Source organism: Apium graveolens, chromosome 10, assembly GCF_009905375.1.
Source record: "Apium graveolens cultivar Ventura chromosome 10, ASM990537v1, whole genome shotgun sequence".
Taxonomy (NCBI): domain Eukaryota; kingdom Viridiplantae; phylum Streptophyta; class Magnoliopsida; order Apiales; family Apiaceae; genus Apium; species Apium graveolens.
In genome coordinates, this window is record NC_133656.1 from 148,237,421 (window position 1) to 148,249,764 (window position 12,344).

General features: G+C 34.0%; 2 protein-coding genes across 2 annotated transcripts; both read right to left on the reverse strand.

Annotated features, from left to right (window-relative positions):
* Nucleotides 1-700: 700 nt before the first annotated feature.
* On the reverse strand, nucleotides 701-7,091 carry LOC141693309 (protein root UVB sensitive 2, chloroplastic). The gene is made up of 10 exons (XM_074498370.1): nucleotides 6,935-7,091; nucleotides 6,203-6,328; nucleotides 5,020-5,108; nucleotides 4,821-4,905; nucleotides 4,477-4,536; nucleotides 4,298-4,391; nucleotides 4,054-4,151; nucleotides 3,638-3,817; nucleotides 1,429-1,551; nucleotides 701-1,356 (listed from the first exon to the last, which is right to left on the reverse strand). Exons 1-10 carry the CDS (start codon nucleotides 6,944-6,946, stop codon nucleotides 931-933), a joined length of 1,293 nt encoding a protein of 430 aa, XP_074354471.1. The 5' UTR covers nucleotides 6,947-7,091; the 3' UTR covers nucleotides 701-930.
* A 551-nt stretch (nucleotides 7,092-7,642) lies between these two features.
* Nucleotides 7,643-11,300, reverse strand: LOC141692585 (uncharacterized). The gene is made up of 6 exons (XM_074497476.1): nucleotides 11,163-11,300; nucleotides 10,961-11,055; nucleotides 9,751-9,851; nucleotides 9,174-9,243; nucleotides 8,174-8,226; nucleotides 7,643-8,003 (listed from the first exon to the last, which is right to left on the reverse strand). The coding sequence occupies exons 1-6, from the start codon at nucleotides 11,173-11,175 to the stop codon at nucleotides 7,901-7,903; spliced, it is 435 nt and encodes a 144-aa protein (XP_074353577.1). The 5' UTR covers nucleotides 11,176-11,300; the 3' UTR covers nucleotides 7,643-7,900.
* Between the last annotated feature and the right edge of the window lie 1,044 nt (nucleotides 11,301-12,344).

Genomic DNA, 12,344 nt, shown 5'->3' on the forward strand with positions numbered 1-12,344 from the left:
ACTTGGAGATAATAATGACTAAACCCTACAGATAAAGGAATAAGTTAACTATGGATTGGAGGGTAGTGTAATAAAAAAAAGAATGCAATCTAGATAGTAGTACATGCGGCTGATACTCTGCTGGCTGGGTTCAACAATTTAAAGACATAATACTTTGTCCACTCAAGAATTAGATATTTTGTTTTGAATAATTGTTGGTTTCACACAATATATGGTCAAATATATACAGGTATATTCATTTACATACACACTGTTTTGCGGCAAAAAGTCAGGTTCAAAGATTCCCAAAAGTTTAACTATACACATCAGGCGATCAATCATATGCTGTAGGCTTGTATGGCCCCATTCCCTACAATTTGCATGAATTTTCCTTATTCTAAAATAAATACATTGAAAAACTGATGTGCACGTGAGGTTAGGAGGGAGACTGTAGGTGTCTACTTCTGCTTATCTTTTAATCACCAGAAGAACTTGATTAGCTAAGTATGTTCAATGTACTTGGCCCCCCTAAAGAATTAATATAGCGTGTGGCGGATTGCTAGCTGGACACTTAAGCCTGGTTTATGCATGCCAGTAAAACCTGGTCCGAACTTCTGCAAAATGTTATTATTAAGATGGTATGTCGCGTTGGTAAGGGGAGTCGGTGTCCCCATGGCAACGGCACTTGAGAAATATCGGAATTTTTGTTATTTATAAACTCTTGTGACTGAATTCCTTAAATTTCATGTAAAATATGTTATTTTACAAACACAAAGTACATATATGTACTAGAAACTCATCGATAAAAACTGCAGGAATCATATTTCCTAGACTAAGATCAGATATTTCAAAACAAAAAACTTGATATGCAAGTACGCATACATACTATCTTAATTTGGACAACGCTACATTGGGACAAAAAAAATAGGTATTACCTGATCATGCTCAATATTAAAAGGCAAACCGACTACCAGTTCCATCAAGAAAACGATCAGTGTGCCACCCTTTAGCCTGCAGCTCAGAGACAAGTGGAGTGATTACGCTATTCATCTTCTCATAAGCTTCCTCTAAAGCATTGAAATCATCCTCGTGAGCACTTTTTTCAAAATTTGCAGCATATGCAGCAACCAGCCAACCCCTCAATGCGTCCTCACCCGTGGCATTCTGTTCCAACACCATGTCAGTCCATCTAGTTCCACGATTTAGAAGAAATTTTTCCTCCGGGAATATTTCTTTGATTTGACGAAGCTTTGAGGGCTTAATAGCCTTGTCCAGATCCCTACCCACTTTGACACTTCCAGCATCCTCTATAAGTCGACCAGGAAACAAGAGATCTTCTTGGTATCTCAAGTCAGCAGGACTGGATATTTTTCCTGTCTGGTTTGAATATTAGTAGAGTTAATGTGTATCCAGAACAGCAATTACAGGCTTCATATTTTACGAACCGACCTTGAGAAAATTTGACACAATCATGGCAGTTCTTTGTGGATTCAATGTGTTGACGGGAGTAGCTCGCATTTCTTCACATACACAGCAAATATGTGCGAGGGAAAGGAGAGGTCCCACAATCATCTGCAATATGCAAAGTTAGTAAGTTACCCAGAGTTTCATACTTTAAGTAGGATACTTTTAACTTAAAATTGACGATCAGTTCTGTATAATTATTCCATTAAACCTAATTAGAGGATATTATTATTAATGTCATGATTGTATATCATATTTGTCACTACTACCATAGTGGATTGACGCTTCAGGGTAATATTATTGTGGCTTAATTATACAATGGACCTTGAAGTATGATCATGTGTACACGTAAACCCTTGAAGAAACAAAGCATACACATCAACCCTTGATGTATTGAATATGTATATTATGGCCCTTGCCTCTTAAAAACCTCATAAATTAATCGGTTGAACAGGGACATTCCCACTTGAGGGTAATATCGGGAGTAAAATTTGGCCGATACATATTATGCCAATAATTGTACAATTATCATTACTTAAATAACAAAACACACTGTAATCTTGAAACCCTATCGAAGCTTAAAAGCTGAAGACAAACTATGAACAACAAAGCTTGAAGATTGAGTTTTGAGGATCGACTTGGGTGTATTGTCATGGGTGATCAAACTCCTCCAGGTAGTTTCAACCTTGACCCATGATCGAAGAGTCTTGTATTTCGCATATGTTTGTCTTTCAGTTCTTACATAATAATTATAGATATTAAGTGTTTATTTGAGTTATGGGTAGGTCTGTAAAAGCCTAATCTAATGAATTATTTCGATGTATGGTTTGTTTTGTTTTTCAATGAAGGTGATCATGAAATGATTAGTGTAAGGCTAAATTGGCTCTCTGTTACTGAATATGTTGAGGGCCAACTCACTGTGTATAACTGTTTCGATGAGCTTACATTAGACAACCTTAGGTTAAAAACTAATGCTTTGGGTTGACTTGCGTGTTTGTACTACATGATACCTATTTTGCCTCTTGAACAAGGGTCAGTTTTGATCAGGGAAGAGAATGATGTTATAAACATGAAGGCACATGCCTTGCAAAACAACCACATGTTTGACCTTTATATTAAGCACAATGACACTGAGTTGTCATATACAACGAACATCCCAAAAATCTCCTCCCTGGATTGGTGTCAGTCCAGGATGTTTATAGTACTGCAATTTTCCCACACCAGCAGCTAGGATTCATCTTCAATGTGCGGATATACAGTGTTATATGTATACTATATACTACTTGTACAGATATTATAAGGGTTGAAGTGTTAGGCGGAAATGGGAAAGCAACTTTGGAGGGAAAGGATAGTTTAGCTTCTGCCGAGACTACCCTCAGCTGTGATGTCCCTGGTCAACCTATTTATGAGTTTTTGAAGAGGCAAGGGCCAGAATATACACATTCAATACATCAAGAGTTGATGTGTATACTTTTTTTCTTCAAGGGTTTATATGTACAAATTATCATACTTTAAGGTCCAATGTATAGTTAAGCCTATTATTGTTGTTGTAGTATGCTGACCTAAAATCTCAGTGTGCATAAACATTCGAAATATTAAAACCCAAAGCAATCCAATTACAGCATTCAACATATGATTGCATCAAATTTAAAGGTAGACTTGGTAATAATGTTTCTAACATTTAAAGGATGTCACAAAAAACTTATCAGTGTCAGGTTCAGTATAAAAAGCCAACATATAGAAGCGTGCTGTATAAATATAATGACATACAGTTATATTATTTCTAACCCACTGAACAACCTAATAGAACATTGTTGGCAACATGTGGCAAGCTATATCAGTAACAAGACGAGTCTGGAGTCAACAGTTATAGAATATACAATAACAAAAAACTATCGTCCAAAAACTAAAAAAACAATTAAAATTAAAAAGAAGATAGATGGTTAAGCAAAAAAATGAAAAAGATACGCTTAACATATAGTCAAAATTTGATGCATGGATAATGTATACCAAAAAACTGATGCAATCATTTACATACTCGAACTGTGCTGCTGTACCACAAGATAATCAATAAAGGAAAACTAGATGCATACGTTTATACTACTTTGTGATTCCCTAAATTACAGGAACTCATATATATGGAGAACCCATGTATTCTTGTAGTTCAATTCAGTGGATTTCAAGATAATTATACCTTTCCTTGCATAGATGAGCAAACAGTAGATACTAACTGGATTCCTGCCCCCAGTCCAAGAACATTAAAAACAGTCGAGATGGCCTCCCCTTTTGCAAACAGATCACTAAGGTTGCCTTCTTTGGCAAATGAAGAATATATTGGCAGTCTAGTAGCTCTTGCTGCGACAACAGCCATTCCCTGATAACACACAACAAAAATGGTGTAGATTAGTATGCTTCAACAAAAATGGTTGAGGTTAGCAGGCTTCAAACGGAGAAAAAGGAACAGCAACAAAAACTATTAAAATGGCTTTCGCTTAAATTCTCTTTCAGATGCAAAAGCCTTCAATTTAATAATATGATATTCAACAACACAAAAAGAAAAGTCTGGGGAACCCACTGAAGCGACCATGGAAATGATCGTAAATGAATTACCTTAGCAAAGTTGCCAAGGCCTGCCATTTCAAGAAATAACTGTGGGCACAAGGGAGAAAGAACTTCCAAACCAGTGCCCAGATCATAGAGCACATCAGCTACACATTTAGAAACTCAAATATGTTAATGTGTCATAAAGGATGAAGCCATTGTGATGGAAACTAGAAAAGGAAAAAGGAAACCAAAAAAGTAACAACCCATTAACGGAACATAAAGAGTGTGTTATTCAGGGTGAGAAACACACCCAAAATCCTCCAGCGTTTGGGCTCCGAATCCATTCTAGCCCCCAAACTACTACATATAAGCTTTCCAGCATGCTGCATCCCATCTTTTAAGATCTGTATATTGATAAATGAAAAAAATTGCAATACTGTAGTGCCTAAAAGTTAATATCTATGACCATTCCAACAGTTATAATCTTACCCAACTAACTGCAGTTGCCTGCGCTGGGGTAGGCCGTAAGCCTGCAGCATATAGAAGAGACTGCAATGGAGTAAGGAGATTAAGGAATAACAATTTTGATCATGACAATCAAGATTTGCCAATTGTAACTAAGACATGCACTGAATAACATAAATATATACCCAGTATCAACACAAATCCAAAATACAAAGTCCATTCAGCGCATTGGAGAATTTCATTCACAGACAATGAATAGCATTAATTCATGATGACAAATGTATTTTCATCAGAGAAATTAAAATTTTTAAAAATGTCTGATGTTGTTAACTTGGTATGCTGATGTTCATAGAAATTAAGAAAAAGACCTGAGTTGATAGCACGGATAATGCTGCACTTGTGAAATGCTGCATCGCCCTGAATTGTGTGTACCTAAGATATCCTTCGTTCACACTGCATAAGCACCATTACACTAACCAGTTTATTTTCATTACTATAGAAAGGTTTATTCCCTGACAAGCAATTTTTATATACGCACACACATATATGTACACACACGAAATTTACCTATATGGATAGCCAGATGGAAAAAATTGATTTAAGAAGGATTCAGCCATTTTGTGGATAACGGGTCTCGAGTCATTCAGCACCTTGACCTGCAAAGTAAATTTATATTCATCCAGATACTGTTTGTAATGGTAATTTCAAAACCATGTGATTATGAGCATGCTCAAAACGGTCGTTATCTTTAACGATTATATACGATACTGCCTCACATTGGCATATTAATGAATAAGTTGAATTATTTTTGGTTTAAGAATGTAAAATAACAATATTAAGAAATTCTACTTAACAGAAAGATCTTCATGGCATACTCCAAAAATAAAATACATGGAAAAGAAGTAGATAATTTCAGCATTTATGAGATAAGCTAAAGTGTGATATGGGGGTAAGGGTACAGAGAGTGCAAAATGGTGAAGCAGGATATGTAATTATAAAAGTTCCACTGTAGGAATAAAATACCAAGTGGAGTTGTGCTCTAGTTACATGAATAATCTCTTTAATCGGAAGAACAAAATACATCTTTCAACTTTAGATTCCTCCCCACCCGTCCAAAAAAAAAAATTCACAAACTAGTTTCAATTCCAAGTATTATGAGTGAATGAAAAATCACTAGTGGAAAGGAACCTAATTTTCAGTAATTATACGTCTAAATTGTTCTCCTATGTCTCTTGGACTAAGGTAGTCAGCTGGCAACGTTCAAAACCGATACATTTCCTAGTGTCTGACTCGGAAATATTTTGATTTTTTTTGTTGCATATTTTTGGCCCAAAATGAAGTGTGGAGTATCCGACATAGGTACTCAAGATGAACTTAGCATAGGTGCTCTCTACTGTGTACAAGTCATGAGCTCAATCATGACAAATACACGTGTATGTAGTATAACTGATGAGCTATACTGAAAGGGCTTTTTCGCTAATACACCACAAATGTTCACCGTCCATATTCTCAACTTTAGTATTTATTGCATTATTATGCCACTACTGCTCAACTAACTGATATTAGTATTGCAGGAAAAAACTACGGTTGGGAATCATACATCCATACATGTGCATGTGTAATAAGTCATATTTGGAAATCAGCTGATTGCTAATGCATAAATGAATCGGAACTACATAAAGATTGAAACTTTAGCTACATAATAATCATTTACAGATAGAAATTGTAAAAGCTAAATTGAAGTACTAACTGAAAGTTGGCCGTCGGATTCAAATTGATATTGACGAGACAATGAATCAGAAGTTTCGGTCCAAAAGACAGGAACTTGACTTGGTGGCCTAATGGGCTCCTCTTTCTTTTGAGGCTTTATCTTACCCTATAATCAAAATATCATCTTTATAATCAAGAACTCTAGATCAAACATTAAAATGAACAATAGAGGAGTAAAGGAACTTAATATATATGAACACTTATACGGCTACTCAATAAAACAAGTTACAAAAAAAGATAAAAACGTAGAAAAAAGACATATATACATATTACCCTATTACAAAAACATCACATTTATAATCAAGAACTCAATATCAAACATTAAAATGAAAACTGCTGCGTAAAGAAGCTCGATAAAAATGGACATTGATATGGGTACTCAATTTCATAAGTTAAAAGAAAAGATAAAAACTTGGTGAACAAAAAGATATATACACATTGCCCTACTAAAAAAACATGATATCAACAATCAACAACTCAATATCAAACATTAAAATGAACAATTGAGTGAGTAAAGAAGCTCAAAATAGCATAAAGATTGAAATGGGTACTCAATTTCATAAGCTAAAATATAAAATAACAGATTGAAAAATAACGATATCAAATTTATAATCAAGAACTGATATAATGAAACAATTTTAACAAATTAAAGAAATAAGTTAAAGCTTGTAACACAAAATACACACAAAAATAGAAGTATATAGATACAAACCAGTAGATTCATGACTGAAGAAGTGTGGGGTGGATAAGAGAAACAAGAGAAGCCTCCCTCCCGCCGGCTGTTTTAGAAATGACTTGTAAAATTGAGTTTTTGAGTTGATTGTTATGTCAAAATCAGAGTCTTTTTGCACGGGATGGTCAGTTCGTCAAAAAAAGATAACTTGGTAACGGGTTCGAATCGATGGGTGGAGAATTTATGATTATGTCTCGAATTTTTGAGAGGAGAATTTATGATTATATCTCCGAGTCAGAGTTTATTGCTTAAATACGATTTATCTTGGTTCACGTGATTTGTAGGTTATTGCGTAAAATTCACAAGCGAATTTCAAAAAAAAAAACACGTCAAAAAAGTCGTTTTAAATTTATTCAGATTTTATACAAATATTGTTGTGTCATGAAACGACATACTACTAGAATCAAATTTAGAATTTTTGCAATTTTTTTGACAATGCTTTGAGGAGATAACTTGTATTGAATCATAGGTGAGACATATGGGGCAATGGGACATATTTGAGGTGAGACGTAGGCTAGATTTGTTGAGACAGGAATCATTTGGTTTGTTATGTGACTGATTTTGGTTTTTTGTTCAAATAAGTTTAATGGACATAAAACATTTTTATTCACATACAAGCTTTAACTAAAGGATGTTCTTTTTCTTACTATTCTGTTAGTGCAAGAAGAAAATAAAATGATTGCACAATTGACATTCTCATCCAACTGCAATTCCAAAAGAACCAATTTTGAGCTGGGACTAATTCACAATAGCTACTCTGTGGAGTACAAGTAGTTAATTTACTTCAGTAACTCCGATGTACATTTAATATACCGATGTAGGCATAGGTATTGGGGTAATCTTCCTCGAAACGATTCAAAATTTGGGAGCATAACAGCAAAAAAACTGTCTTCAAGGTCTAGAGCTAAACTTCATATTGATCCCACTAACATGTCGAAAGTTTCTTCACATTATCACGTCTGGGTCATCATCATAGTCGTAATCTGGTTCACTTGACTGCTTGCTTCTCCTTCCGTCTCTTGGCCCTCTGCCCCTCTTTGGTTTTCCTCTGCAACAAATCAAGAACAATCATTTACATAAAGTCTTGTATACATACAGTCTCACATTTCTGACTCTGCCAAAAGGCTGCATGATCTATTTAAACTATTTGTAAATGGAGGTTCTCCATAATTAGATAGTTAAAGCACGGTCTTAATTGATGACAACAGATACACTTACTGCCCGTTTGCCAATAAACCTCCAGCATCTCGTGCAGCAGCATGCTCCTCGGCCTAAGTAAAGCCAACAAAAATTCATTAAAAAAACTGCTGTCACATGCCTGTAAATGGAGAAGACTAGCCATTTATGAGAGATAACTGTCAAGTAGAAACACATAATTATCCTTGATTAAACTTGTGTAAGCATGTATTTTTCGTGGCCCATTTGGAACAGTATAAGAAGATAGAAACAAGTAAATGACGATGCATTGATTCATTAAATATTATGCTACATATTGGTACAAAACCCCTCGGTTACTCGCACAAATAGCCTTGGTGGGTGGTGGCAACGAACCATGGGTTCACAGACGATAGAGCTTTTAAAATAATATCTTACAATCAACGGTTAATGTCATATTATCATTTTAACCAGACATCCACAGTTTTATATTCACTTGCCCGAATATTCAAGGACTCCTACACACTAATACACACTACATTCTAGATTAGTAGATGAGTCGCAACTCAAAATAACAATTCCAACCTACCTACAAAAAAAAATAAAGAATTCCTAGTACTTCACTACCTGCAACTTTAAAGTCGGTGCTTCACCTTCCAACACCCAAACTATATTTTAGGCCTGCACCCTCTCTTTCTTTCTTCATTTTCCTCTAGATATTTCACAAGAGTAAACAAAAAGCATCGCTTGGGTAGATCTACATCTCAAGACAACTAGAGACCAGGTTTTCCATTATTGTATGAGAGGGTATAGTGCCGCTGACCTCAACACTAAATGTCCATGACTGATGTAGGTGGATGCAGGCTACTTATCTAACTTTTAACTTGGTTTAAATGGAAATTAAGGTACTCAATCACTATGCACAGGCAAAACTGGTATTAATATATATCATAACATCTTGAATTACACCTTCAACTGAAACCTTTTCCACAAATGAGATTTAACCTCCTAGATATTACTAATTAATACATGGCTGATAGTAGCATTTTGAAATTAAACTTACCGCTGGTGAGGTGATTGAAGATAGTGAAAAAAGGCGATCTTCAGGTCCAAATTTTCTGGAGCGCTTTAAGCTGCGGCCAACAAATTTGGATGTTAGCTGTCGCGGTTAACAATTCATATAAAATATACCACAATAGATTGTGATGGATCAAGGTTCAAAAGTTCTCAATTGACAATTGTTAACATATCACCATATCAGAAAATGTGGAATATCTTTATATAAACCTTTCCCTATTTATGCTTCATATTGATATGAACTTTTGAATCAATTACATATTGAACAACTATTTAAGTAATTACAAAAGAAGAAGCTGACAAGGTTACAATTTAACCTGGTTCAATTTTATAAGGTAAGCCAATGCTATTCATATAGTTGTAGCAGATTGTCTAATAATTATATAGCAGAAAATTTCACTATGTGACGGCTAGTCTAGACATGTAGACTATAAGCTCGAAGATGCATGTATTTGTAAGAGCAATAGATGTATACAGCTACTGACAGATTTATAAAATCATATAATCTGGAAAGAAATAACAAGAACTTAATAAGCAAGAGACGAGGAAGATTCTGGGTTTACAGATTAGTGTTCTTAGTTGATGATAGAAACCCTTCAAAGCCTTTCAATACATTGCCACACTGGCTAGGATCTTGTAGATAACTTGTCTCCATATCGTAAACCTGTAATATAACTTAGGATCAGCAACACATTGATAATCAGTAAGAACAGTATTCATGTAGTAATCTACTAAAAAGCCGAATACAGCTAAACAATGGATCATGGAACAGGTTGAACATGAACATAAACACGAATGAGGTATAATTTACAGAGAAAGACAATGTTGGTAATATTGTAGAAAAATTACTCTACATAGATGTGGGTATTAGGAGGTACATAAAAATATCGTAGATTTATCTTTTAAGCAGATAGAATGCTTTACTCCTAGGTCCTATGTCTCACTCGAAAGTATGGTTTGCGACAGACAGATGTAAGTAATCAATAAATGAAGAGATTTTTTTCATGGAAACCTAAAATATTTCAAAATAAAAACCTGTTCCAACACAGAAGCCCATAAAGAGTTCAAAACTTCAAATCAAGCTACATCAACCTAAACATTTGACAACTGACTAAATAAAATATACAAATGAAATCTGAAATGGTCAAAAAAATACATGGATATCAAAAAGGAAAAACACCCGATATAAATCTTATCATACATAAATTATTCTGTACAAAAGAACCCACATTTCAATCAAGAAACCTAACACAAACCTTAAATCAAACACCAAGGGAAACCCAAAATTGCGATCATGAATACAAAGGAAAAACCCAGTATCGATACTGTTACACATGAATCATAATGTATGAAAGAACCCACATTCCAATCAAGAAACCAGACATAAACCTTAAATCAAAGAGGAAGAAAACCCGCAACGCTCATCAAACATAAGAATAAATACTCAATGTTAATTTTGTTAAACATACACCATACTATAAAAAAGAACCCACAATTTAATCAAGAAATTAGAAACCCAACATAAACCTTAAACCAAACAACAAGAGAAACCCCAACATTGTGATCATCAAACATAACAAAAATACCCAATATCAATCTTGTTATACAAAAACGATAATATAAAAAAACCCAACATTTCAATCAAGAAACCCCACAAAAACAGTAAATCAAACAACAACAAAAACCCCAACATTGTGATCATCAAACATGACAAAACAAGATAAAAAAAACAACAATATTCACAAATATTTAGGCATAAATAAACAAACCAACCTGTTTTTCAATGACTCGAAGCTCCTCATGAAGTTTAGCTCTTTTGCATAAAAGACCACTCAGCATTACAGACGGGTTTGTACTAGGTTTTTGTTCTGAAAAAAAGATTCATTAAAAAAACATTAATTAGTTATACATACAGGGGGACAAAGAACATGTAAGTGTTTAATGTTGTTAAATGTAAGAAAGAGAACTAGCTTACCTTCGTGTTCCATTTTGTGTCTGGAGATTAGGGCACGCCAAAGTTGTGTGTTTGTAAACAACAATGTTTTGCGATGATCAAATTCTCCTGAGGGCACTCCCACTCTAGCTACGAATGTTTATGCAATTTAAAATGTTGTGTACATTCGAATGTTTATGCAATTTAAAATGTTGTGTACATTTTTATTGAGTGTGACTTGTATTTTAATTTATTTCTTTAAAATTTGCCTATAATTTATAAATTATTAGTTCAAGAAAGGGAGAATGTAAATAGGATTATATTTTTTAGGAATATACAATAAAACTGAAATTTTAAAAAATATGGTCACAAATATTGATTAATTACGTGAATTTTCATCAAAAAAGGGAAAATATTAGAATATTACTAGTGAATATGTATATCAATTTCCAGTAAAAAATTGTTGTATTATAATTTTATTATGAAATATGTATCAGATTAATTAAATATAGATAGGATATCTCATTGACAAATGTCTTTTTTGTATTAGAATTTTATTATGAAATATGTATCGTATTTAGTAAATATTGACAAGATATCTCATTGATAAAAACGTATTATCAAATGTCAAGTGTATACTATTTTGTAAATAATATAAAATATAATTTGAAAATAAAAACAAAATTTATTTTGTTATTGAAATAGATATTTATTTGTCAAAGTTCTCATGTATAATAGGTACAATAAATTTGAATTCTTTTTCCTTACGAATTTGAATGTATTTTATGATATGTGTCGAAAATAAACCGTAGAGATATAATAAATATTCATTAATCACAGTTGAATTTCACGTCTAAATCCCAATACGAACCACGTGATTCGAGGCCTATCACAGACAAAAACGGCCTAGGCCCACAACGTCCACGAATGAGACTAATCGGGGTCAGTGCCCAATACGGCTGAACAACCGAGACATGACGTCCAACATGAAAATAAACTCTTATAAGTAAGGATTTAGAATTCGTTGTCTTACAAGAGTCTTAATTACCTTCTAATCTTTTAAGTTAAACACTTTTCCACCAAGTCTTCGAACCCAAGTCTAAAATCCTAGACTCAAGGGCTCAACCTAGAACTACATTGGCTTGATTCTCTACAATAAAGAGATACGTAGACATCTTATAAGGACCGGTAGTACCAAATTCAAGAACATCCATTAAAACTCGA

Bases quoted from the DNA above. Each gene is read 5' to 3' on its own strand.
- LOC141693309 (XM_074498370.1), bottom strand. The intron at 4,392-4,476 runs GTAAGATTATAA...ATCAATATACAG, and splicing joins AGGCAACTGCAGTTAGTTGG to ATCTTAAAAGATGGGATGCA. The intron at 1,552-3,637 runs GTATAATTATCT...TGCATATTGCAG, and splicing joins GCTCATCTATGCAAGGAAAG to ATGATTGTGGGACCTCTCCT.
- LOC141692585 (XM_074497476.1), bottom strand. The intron at 9,852-10,960 runs GTTGGTTTGTTT...GTTATATTACAG, and splicing joins TTCGAGTCATTGAAAAACAG to GTTTACGATATGGAGACAAG. The intron at 8,004-8,173 runs GTAAGTGTATCT...GATTTGTTGCAG, and splicing joins GGTTTATTGGCAAACGGGCA to AGGAAAACCAAAGAGGGGCA.